The sequence below is a fragment of the Otolemur garnettii genome, unplaced genomic scaffold (assembly GCF_000181295.1).
Source record: "Otolemur garnettii isolate 467f Iridium unplaced genomic scaffold, OtoGar3 scaffold00017, whole genome shotgun sequence".
Lineage (NCBI taxonomy): Eukaryota > Metazoa > Chordata > Mammalia > Primates > Galagidae > Otolemur > Otolemur garnettii.
In genome coordinates, this window is record NW_003852412.1 from 14,277,518 (window position 1) to 14,288,449 (window position 10,932).

The 10,932-nt window shown below is 45.8% G+C and overlaps 1 protein-coding gene across 1 annotated transcript in view; it reads right to left on the reverse strand.

Moving 5' to 3' along the window:
- The window catches only part of SERINC5 (serine incorporator 5), a 123,251-nt gene that overhangs the window by 55,421 nt on the left and 56,898 nt on the right, over positions 1-10,932 (reverse strand). Inside the window, exon 2 of the mRNA XM_012802760.2 lies at positions 6,328-6,495. Coding sequence (XP_012658214.2) covers positions 6,328-6,495 — 168 coding nt within the window. The remainder of the gene's footprint in view (positions 1-6,327; positions 6,496-10,932) is intronic.

The window sequence follows — 10,932 nt, forward strand, 5'->3', positions numbered from 1 at the left end:
TCCCCCTGGGTAGAGTGCCATGGCATCATAGCTCACAGCAACCTCCAACTCCTGGGCTCAAGCGAGTCTCCTGTCTCAGCCTCCCAAGTAGCTGGGACCACAGGCGCCCACCACAACGCCCAGCCATTTTTTGGTTGCAGCCGTCATTGTTGTTTGGCGGATCCGGGCTGGGGATTCGAACCCGCCACCTTAGGTGTATGTGGCTGGCGCCGAGCCGTTTTGTGTATTTTTGGATCCCTGGGACCAGCACAAGGAGGGCTTCCCACAAACCGTATTTACTAATATGCCTTTATATTCCTCTTAATTCTTCAAGTTAAAAATAGGAATAAAGTAGCTCATCTACCAAATTTCAGAGCCTCACACATACTGGATCAAAGAGCTCTGTCAACGCCAGGATCCCTGCAGTATGTAACACATTGCCATGAACAGCCTTCTGAAATCTAACTGGTTTTTAAGGCGGGTAGCTTCAGTATTCATCTATAGTCACTACACTGTGGTGACCCCAGAATTGGGAAACAGGCTATCATCGGGGAGCAATACTGACAGCAACCTCAGCTGGCCATGGTTCTCTGCAGAAAGAAAGAAGTCAGCGGGAACCCAGGGACATTTAGGACTATCCCAGTTCAAAAAAGGGGAACAGAATACATGACATCAGGGGGCCTGGAGTCGCTGAATTGTGACTGATGGGGATGCAGAGTGGGAACCTAAAACTTTCCTGACGTGTCTGGGGAAAAGAATGTGTCAGCACTGGATGTAGAAGGAAGGGACAAAGGGAGAAAGAATCTGTCAGTGTCCCAGCACTGTCCTAGCACTGTCCTGAGTGGAGAGTACCCTTACTAGCAGAGGAACACACAGGAGTAATCAAGCCAGAAAGGAAGGAGCTGCCCCAAGGAAAGCAGAGGGGGGTGGTTAAGGCATAGGCAAAAAAGAGATGACTGCCTCACCCACCCACACGGGGGTGGCTAAATTTAGTAAAAATGATACATAGTCAGTGTTGGTGAGGGTATGGAGAAATCTGGAATGTCCCATATCACTATGGGGATGGTGTAGCCACTTTGGAAAGTAGTATGGCACTTCCTAAAAAGGTTAAACAAAGAGTTACCATGTACAATCCAGCAATACCACTCCTAGATATAAACCTAAGAGAAATGGAAACATGTGTCCGCACAAAAACTAGTACATGAATATGTCTAAGCAGCATTGTTCATAATACTCAGAGGCACAAACAACCCAAATGTCTATCAACAGACAAGTGGATAAACAAAATGTGATATAGTCATACAATGAAATACTATTCGGCTACATAAAGGATTGAAGTAGACATGCTATAACGTGAGTGAACCTTGACAAGGTGCTAAGTAGGCCGGGTACAGTGGCTCCCTTGAGCTCAGGAGTTTGAGACCAATGTGAGCAACAGCAAGACCCTGTGTCCACTAAAAATAGGAAAACTAGCCAGGTGCAGTCCTAGCTACTCAGGAGGCTGAGACAGGAGGATTGCCTAAGCCCAAGAGTTTGAGGTTGCTGTCACCACAGCACTCTACCCAGGGTAACAGAGTGAGATTCTGTCCAAAAAAAAAAAAAAAGAAAAGAAAAGAGAGGAGAAGAGGGGAGGGGAGGGGAGGGAAGGGGAGAGGGGAGGGGAGAAGAGAGGAGGGGAGAACAGGCTAAAGGGAAAAAGGCAGGTACAGAAAGCTATATATTATACGGTTCCATTTAAATGAAATATCTGTAACAGGCAAATCCACAGCCAGTAAATGGTTGTCTAGGGCTGGGGTTTAGGGTGGCCAACAGGGAATGAAATGAAAAGGGCAGATCTAAGATGTTTCAGGTTGCAAATATTTAAGGCTAGGCGGTAGCTCACACCTGTAATCCTAGCATTCCTTGCTCCCCTACCCCAAATGCTCAGGTGTCTGCCCAGGGTACTAAACCTGAGTCTGCCTCACCTACAGAAGTAACACCTTAGTGGTGCAGGTCACAAGGTTTAACTTTCAACCACTGTCCCCCCTTTATGTTCTACATTCTAAAAGGGATTTTCAGCTTGGTGGTACCGGTCTGTAGTCTCAGCTACTGGAGAGGTTGAGACTAGAGGACTTCTTGAACCTAGAGAAACATAGGGAGACATCCCCCTCCTCATCTCATTCATTCATTCATTCATTCATAAATAAAATAGGTTTTTAATCCCCCGGGCATTAACTCTTTTCCCTCTATATCTGCCTTAAATTACAGGTTAATGATAAGAATGACCTGCAAAAAAATGGCTCCTATGTTTAAACACGGGACATTCAGACAACAGTCAAGCTTTCTCTGAGCCCAAGTCCTCCTTGGAACGAGGGGTTTCCTTAGAGAAAAGAAGGGGGGAAGACTGGCCCAGCACCCCCTGCAGTTCCCTCTCACTCTGACACAGGCCACGTTCTGAAGCCAAGGCAAAACCCGGAAATAACTGAAAAGGGAGCTGCCCTCAGCTAGTAACCCACACACAAGGACCCTTGTGACTCTGACAGAATGCTGGGTGGGAGGCAATCGCACACTCCGTCAGGGCCCAAGGCCGTTACAAGCACACAGTTCTTTCTCCTCTTCCAATCACATTCTCAAGCACTTCCCTGGCCAACAAAGAGGGGGCGAGGACTCCAGCAGAAGCCCAGTGTGTGTCCCCACAAGGGGACCTTTCAATACCAACCACAAGCATCGCCTGAGGGTGAGGTCAGCCTCTATTCTATAGGCCACAAACAAGCTGGCTTTGTGGGCAGATGTCAGGCCCCTGTGAGGCCCTAAAGATAGGAAAGGATTGGTTTTCACCCACAGGCACCTCAGTCGCTAAGCAGGAAGCCCAGCAAAGCCACGTTTAAATAGGTACGTTCACAGTAGGGCACAGAAGCATTTCTAAGAGCCTCTGTGAGGCATCGGGGTTGCCTCCCCCCGGTGCTCTCTGACCTAACTCTCCCCACACCGCTGGGCTCACCTCCCAAATATCTACTTCTGTATCCATGATGACTCAAGAATCTATCCTGGCTTCCCATTTGCCACAAGACCATGTTCAAACTCCTCATCTTAGCTCAAAAATCCCTGCAAGGTTGAGTCGCTTTGCCCACCCGCACCTCTCTGAGCTACATGGGCCTGTCCTTGCCCTTTCTCCTCCTCTCTAGTGACTCAGCCTCACAGCTAAAAGCACATTCGGCCTGAATTCAGACCCCAAGGCCACCACTTAACAGCTGGAGACCTTGCACAACACACTTAAATAACTCAATGCTTCATTTTCCCCATCTGTGAGGCAGGGATAATGATAGTTCCTACTGTTCAGGTGAGGACAGTGGTGGTGAAGAGAGAAGATACAGGTAAAATACTCAGAACAGAACCGGACATATGGTATCATTCGATAAATGTTAGCTATTACATACAGCACTTATTACAAGTCACTTCTTCCAGGAAGCCGTCAGCAATACCAGCCAACATCATCTGTTACTCTTTTTTTTTTGGGGGGGGGGGAAGAGACAGAGTCTCACTTTGTCACCCTTGGTATAGTGCCGTGGCATCACAGCTCACAGCAACCTCCAGCTCTTGGGCTTAGGCGATTCTCTTGCCTCAGCCTCCGGAGTAGCTGGGAATATAGGCGCCCGCCACAACGCCTGGCTATTTTTTGTTGCAGTTTGGGCGGTGCCAGGTTCAAACCGGCCACCCTCTATATATGGGGCCACCCTCTATATATGGGGCCGGCGCCCTACTCATTGAGCCACAGGTGCCACCCACATCTTCTGTTTCTCAAATCTCCTATGAACAGTCAGAAAGCACAGATACTGGCAGGATTTGTTAAGGACGGTTTCATGGGGCAGCTTACTTGGATGGCACTCAAGTGTTAATACCATCATTAAGAATTTCACACCCTAAAACATATACCTATGGCTTCTAAATTATGCCACTTCCAATGACTCTACTATGTATTTGTACAGTTACAGACTTTTTTGGGGGGGGTGACAAGGTCTCCATTGCCCCCGTGGGCAGGGGTGCAATGGCATCATCATAGTTCACCTTAATCTGCGACTCCTGGGCTTGAGCGATTCTCCTAGGCCAGTGGTTCTCAACCTTCCTAATGCCACAACCCTTTAATACAGTTCCTGTGGGTCACAACCCACAGGCTGAGAACCACTGTCCTAGGCTGAAACTAAGACTTTTTTTTTTTTTTTGAGACAGAGTCTCAAGCTGTCCCCCTAGGTAGAGTGCCATGGCAGTCTTGGGCTCAAGCAATCCTCTTGCTTCTGTTTTTCTATTTTTAGTAGAGAAAGGGTCTCGCTTTAAAAGCTCAGGCTGGTCTCAAACTCATGAGCTCAAGCAATCCACCCACCTCGGCCTCCCAGAGTGCTAGGATTACAGGCATGAGCCACTGTACCCAGCCTGAAACTAAAACTATTTTAAATACACTTTACTACTTCAAAACAACAATTTTCTTTCTTTCTTTCTTTTTTTTTTTTGAGACAGAGTCTCACTTTGTCACCCCTGATAGAGTGCACAGAAACCTCAAACTCTTATGCTCAAGTGATTCTCTTGCCTCAACCTCCCAAGTAGCTGGGACTACAGGCACCCACCACAACACCCAGCTATTTTTAGAGAAGGGGTCTCACTCTTGCTCAGACTCAATATAACCATTTTCTTAAAAGTGTTTTGTATATTTTCATTCATTAGTTAAAGCAGGCCCTTTGAAGCTTTACTCAGCCTCCTGAGTAGCTGGGACTACAGGTGCCTGCCACAACACCTGGTTAGTTTTTCTATTTTTTTGTACTAACAGGGTCTTGCTATAGTGCTCAGGCCAGTCTCAACCTCCTGGCTCAGGCTGGTCTCAACTTCCTAGGTTTAAGTGATTCTCTTGCCTCAACCTCCCAAAGTGATAGGATTACAGGCATGAGCCACCACATCTGGCCTAAATTTTACAAGTTCTAAGAGTAGCCCCCACTATATCCAACACCATATAACCATGATTATAAGAATACTGTCCAACAGAAAGCTTCAAAGGGGCCTGCTTTAACTAATGAATGAAAATATACAAAGTGCTTTTAAGAAAATGGTTGTTTTGAAGCATCAAAGTATATTTCAGATAGTCTTGGTTTCAGCCTATGTTGGAGAGAATACTTCCTAAGAACTGTTCCTAGTAATGTCACCTCCTTGGTAGAGGAGGCTCCATTAGAGTCTGCTCCTGGCTTCCTGCCACCTTGCTTGTTCGGACAGGAGTGTAGAGTTGAGTGGTAAGTCTGTAAGGAAAATGGGGACAGCTGGCCTTTCCTCCCCCTCTTTCTCCAGGATGAGAGCACCTGCCACTCTCACTCGCTCTCCAACAAACGGTGAAATGGTGCCATTCCAAAGGACGTCTGCCCTGTTCCAGTGCTGATGGTGCCCTGCTGGTAAACCAGACTTATCTGGGGTCCAGTTGAAGAAAGTCCTCTACAGACATGAGCCACATCATCTCTCAATAGTTTCACGAGGAATAAAGGTAATGTTGAACAACTAGCTCCTGACACTTTAATCTTTTTCATCCACTAGTTCAGAAGCTGTGAGGGAAATTCCTATATTATTTATTGAGTACACTCAAAAGCCACACATACCCACCACCCCCCTGCAATCTGGCTGAACAAGAAGCCTGCTATGGGGGGGAGGGAAAATTCCAGAAAAGGTCCTATATGTACCTCCTTCAACATTATATGCCAGGACTACTTCTGAATACAGTGCCTAAGAAATAGCTAGAAATCCATCCCTCACCCCTAGAGATACCACACACCCCACAAGTTATCTCTCCAAAAAGATAAAAAAATGCCCCAGAGCCCACTGTCCATTGTCTGTGGCAATATCTAAGCTTTATCATCTTCCCAGATAGGCCAAGTTAAGAGTTTATAACAACAGCTGCTACTTGAAATACCAGCAGCCGCCCTTCTGACAAGAGTCTGTAAGAAAGATGGCACATTTCATCAGGAACAGCTACAGACAAGGCTAAGACAATACAAATATTCTTTACCTAAAGGGTTCAAGTGCAACTTGAACTTTACCCAACAAATACAAAAAATGTAACCTAATCATGTGTACCATTATATTAATCTGAAATTTAAAAAAAGAAAACATTCTCCGCCAAAAGCATCAGATTGCATCTATACTAGGACTAAAAATCAAACCCCTGAATGGTGTGCTGGCCTGGCAGGAAAGTATGGAACAGGATTTGGGAAGGTTCCCAGAGAACAAGCACACCCTGAACCACACTGGGATGAGCGAGTCTGTCCTCTAAAGCACAAGGTTCTCAACTGCCCTTGTCACACATCAGATATAGGAGGGGCTGGATGGAGACAGACTTACGTGCTCTCTCATCTCCTTAGCCACGGTTTTGGACATCATGATGCAGCAGAGGCCAACAACCAGGATGAAGTAGAGGGCGTACATGCAGCGTGTGCTCCGGGACTGTCGGATCTTGGGGCAGCAGTCGCAGCACAGGGAGCAGCCTGCAGTCCCACAGCAGCAGGCCAGCTGGAAAAGGAGCACAGAGCACCCCCGTTAGACATTGTCAGGTAGTGAGAACGTGTTTGGTCTGGCACAAGAGCTTCTGAAACCTCTGGGATTTCCTGAGTGACAGAGAGAGAGAGAGGAGCATACTTTGTTATTAATGATAAGCCCCTTTCAACCATACCAAGTTTATGCTAATGGGGCAACTCTGCCTGAGCCCCTACACAGCTTCAGGATGGGGGCTGGTTGCCAGGGGAGCCGACCATGTGGTTTGGAGGGTTGGAGTTTTAGATCAATCTCCCCACACTAACACCCCCACTGGGAATCAAGAAGGACAGAACTACAGATTGATTTAATTGATCATTCCGACATAGTGGCACCTCTATAAAATCTCAGATCAATTCAGAGCTTTGGGATGGTGAGCACACCCATGTGCCAGGAGGGTGGCACACTCAACTGCCCCTGTGCCTAAGACTCTGCTGGGCTGTGCCCTGAGTAATCTCTTCCCTACCTCTTCATCTGGCTGTTCATTTTTATCCTTTATAATAATCAGTAATATAAGTAAAGAGCTTCCCTGAGTGCTGTGAGCCACTTCGGCAAGTTACTGGGTGGAAGGAGAGGGTAGTGGGAACCTGTTCTATACTTGGTCGGTCAGAAGTGTAGGTGGCTTACACTTGTGTCTGGAGTGGAGACGCCATGTGGGGCACACGCTATCTCTAGGTGGTGATTGGATTAAACTGTAGGACACCCAGCAGGTGTCATACACTGAGCCACTGCTTTATAGTCAGCAAACCGTCTTGGAGGCTGACCTTCCGAGCTACGGGATGACCATTCTTTCAAGGCTCTGTGACCACAGCTCCCTGACCACTGGGCATGCAGGAAAGAGAACTAGGGAAAGGACAAAGTGAGGTGGGAAGAACACAAAATGTGAGAAGCTGGGCTCAAAAAGGGACTTATGAAAATCCATGAGCCCATGTAATGAACTGTATCAGCACCTTTGTAGGAAACAATGGGACTGTGTAACCTGAAGGTCAGAAGAAATAGATGCCTCTTACACTGCGCTGATTCCCAGAGCTTCATGCCTCAAATGGTAAACTTTCTAGGCTGAGTCGGGCATGGGCCCAGGAGCACAGACCTGCTGTGCTCTGGGAAAGAAAATGTCTAATAAATTAAATGACAATAGAGCACAGTGGTTAAAAGCTCAAACTTAAACTCGGCCTACCCAGGTTTGAGGCTGGGCTTTGCCACTTACTAGTTGTGGACTACCAGCAGGATATTTACCCTTTTAAGACTCCGTCTTCTCATTTACAAAGTGGGGGTGGTAACAGTACTTATGCTGTGGTCTCTTAGATGATCTTATCAGACATACCTGGTGTTGGGGGGAGGATCTCTGTTAAGCAAGCAGGGATTTACTTCTACAAGAGATTACCATAAATTGCAAATTACAATCAAATCTAGATGTACTAACACTATACTCCACATAAAACCTAAAACCCAACAATGCCTTTTTTTTTGTTTGGTTGTTTTGTTTGTTTGTTTAGTAGGCCCAGGCCAGGTTCAAATCCATCAGCCCCAGAGCATGTGTCTGGCGCCATAACCACTGAGCAACGGACACCCCAACCCCCACCCCCCCAAAACAACTCTTGATAATGATTTAGAAAGAAGTCTAAGAGGCCAAGAGCAGTGGCTGATGCCTATAATCCTACCATTCTGGGAGGCCAAGGTGGGTGAATCACCTGAGCTCAGGAGTTCAAGCCCAACCTGAGCAAGAGAGAGACTCCATCTCTACTAAAAATAGAAAAACTAGCCAGGTGCTGTGGCAGTTGCCTGTAGTCCCAGCTACTTGGGAGGCTGAGGCAAGAGGATAGGGGTGGTTGTGAACTGTGACACCTCAACACTCTACCTAGGGTGACTGAGTCTCTTGTCTCAAAAAGGAAAAAAAGTCTAAGACTTCCCAAGACTTCAAAACAACTGAATGCCACACTATAAACATCACTCTCACTGAGACAAGAGCAGAGGCGCAGAGATAAATCACACTGACGTCATGACAGACCTTAGAATCATAATCATTTCCCAAGTTATCTCATCTACTTCATGCAACTGCCATTGTTTCAGCCTCTGTCACTCTGCTATTTCATCACTTCAAACTCTTCCTAGTGTACACTCCACATCTTATATTGAATTTTCCAAGCCAGCTTCCTCAAAAAGACTCTTCCTGGCACCTAAGACTAGCGCCCTGCTTTGTAAAAGAAGTTATATCTATGTGGCTGAGCTGAGCTAACAGGTCATACAAGGGGTATCCTAACACTTCTGCAGTTGTGGTGTTTCCACGGACAGTCACATTCTCAATCTCCTATTTCACTGACCTCTTTCCACTCACACACCCAAATTTTACACACAAAAAAATCATTCCTTCCCACTGGTTGCCTGCCTTATCACTGGGTCCTGCCTCCTGAATCCTTTCCCAACTGCCTCCTGCACTGGTTGCTAACTCCTTAGGCCACATGGTCTTGAATAACCAGTCTTACTGTACTTCAAACTCAATAAACAAAACACTTATCCTGTTTGGGAAAAGAAATCTTTTAGAAGCAATTAATGCCTCCTACAAAATAGAACTTTCCCACAGCAGAATGTACACTGAAACTCTCTGGAGGGCTGGGGGGGCGGGGAGAAATATGAACAGATGTACACAAAATGTGAGCCTAACTGGAAATGATAGAGGCTCATTGACGGTCATTAGGATCATTTAGTGACAGAGAAGATGTGATTGTGAAAATAGGGGGAAAAAGGTATACTGATTTAATCCTATTAAAAGGATGACATTGCTAATGAAGAAAAATACACAAAAGGTGAGAAAACACATATGAATGCCCCTTTGTTTGATCAATCACCTGTGTCTTCAAAGAGTTTTGTTTCATAGCACTTCAAGGACACTAATCTCCAGAAAGGCTACATTCCTCCCCCTCATCCCCATCCCCCAGAACACTTTCCAAGGACCTGATAATAAAACAAGCCTCACAGAGAAAGTTTAAAAAAAAAATGAGCACAGCTGCACCACCGCCTCCCATTATCTGCACCACAGAAAAAGGAGCCCCTTTTCCCTTTAAAAACCCAAGGGATTTTCTGAGCGGCAGCACTTTCCTTCTTTCTTTGGTCCATGCCATTTTCCTGCTCACTCTTCCTCTCCCCTCGCTCTCTCCTTCAATCAGAGAATAAAATAAAGTAAAATAAACTTTGTACTTCTTTCTATCCCAATATCTCTGCCTGTGTACACATTTATACCCTAATATCTATTCCATCATTAAAGTCACATATCACTGTACGGATCTGACTTTTCAAATTTTCCTTACTTTGGCTTTTACTCTATACGGTGCTATAATATTGAAAAATATATGAGCACAAAATAAAATCAAAAAGTGCTATGTGTGTGTTTGTGGGCATGTGTCTACATTTGCGTATCTGTACATACACACTCACATATTCCAAATATCATAATTCAACAGCCTTCCTCTACTAGTTCAAACATTATTCTTCAAAGAAAACTATGCACACTCATACAAGTGCATCATCAAAGCAAAACACTGATGTATACACCAGGTGGAAATTCGAAATAGCATCCCCACAAGAAATGTTTACGTGAGCATATAGGAAAACTCACAGCCCTGCACACTGACCACTTATTTCCGGAAAAGGGTAAGTTATAATATAAGTTATAATAATAAACCCATATTATAGTATAATACGAGTTCACATCCATCCCCTGCCACCTACAGCTTTATTACTGCAAACATGTTACTCACCCTGATCCTCACCTTTAAAACAGGAAAAATCAATTCCTGGCCAGCCTCTCAGAGCTGGGAGAAAAGTACCAGGTTCTCATTACCCCTGGCCTCAGAGGGCATAAACCTTTCACTGAACAAGTCAGGATCTAAACACCAAATAAATGTAGAACGTACAATGCCAAGAATGACCCTTATGCAAACTATGGACCATATGCAAACTATGAAACTGTCACTGCAGATTCATCAACTGAAACAAATGACAGGGGCAGGGGTGCAGCAAATGGGAATCTGCATTGTCATCTTAATTTTGCTGTGAACCTAAACCTGCTCTAAGAAATAGTCTACTTAGGCTGGGTGCGGTGGCTCACACCTGTAATCCCAGCACTCTGGGAGGTGGAGGCGGGTGGATTGCTTGAGCTCACAAGTTTGACACCAGCCTGAGGGAGACCTTATCTCTACTAAAAACAGAAAAACGGAGGCAATCGAGGTGGCGCCTGTGGCTCAGTGCGTAGGGTGTCAGCCCCACATACTGAGGGTGGCAGGTTTAAATCCAGCCCCAGCCAAATTGCAACAACAATAACAAAAAAAATAGCCAGGCGTTGTGGCGGGCACCTGTAGTCCCAGCTACTCGGGAGACTGAGTCAAGAGAATCGCCTAAGCCCAGGAGTTGGAGGTTGCT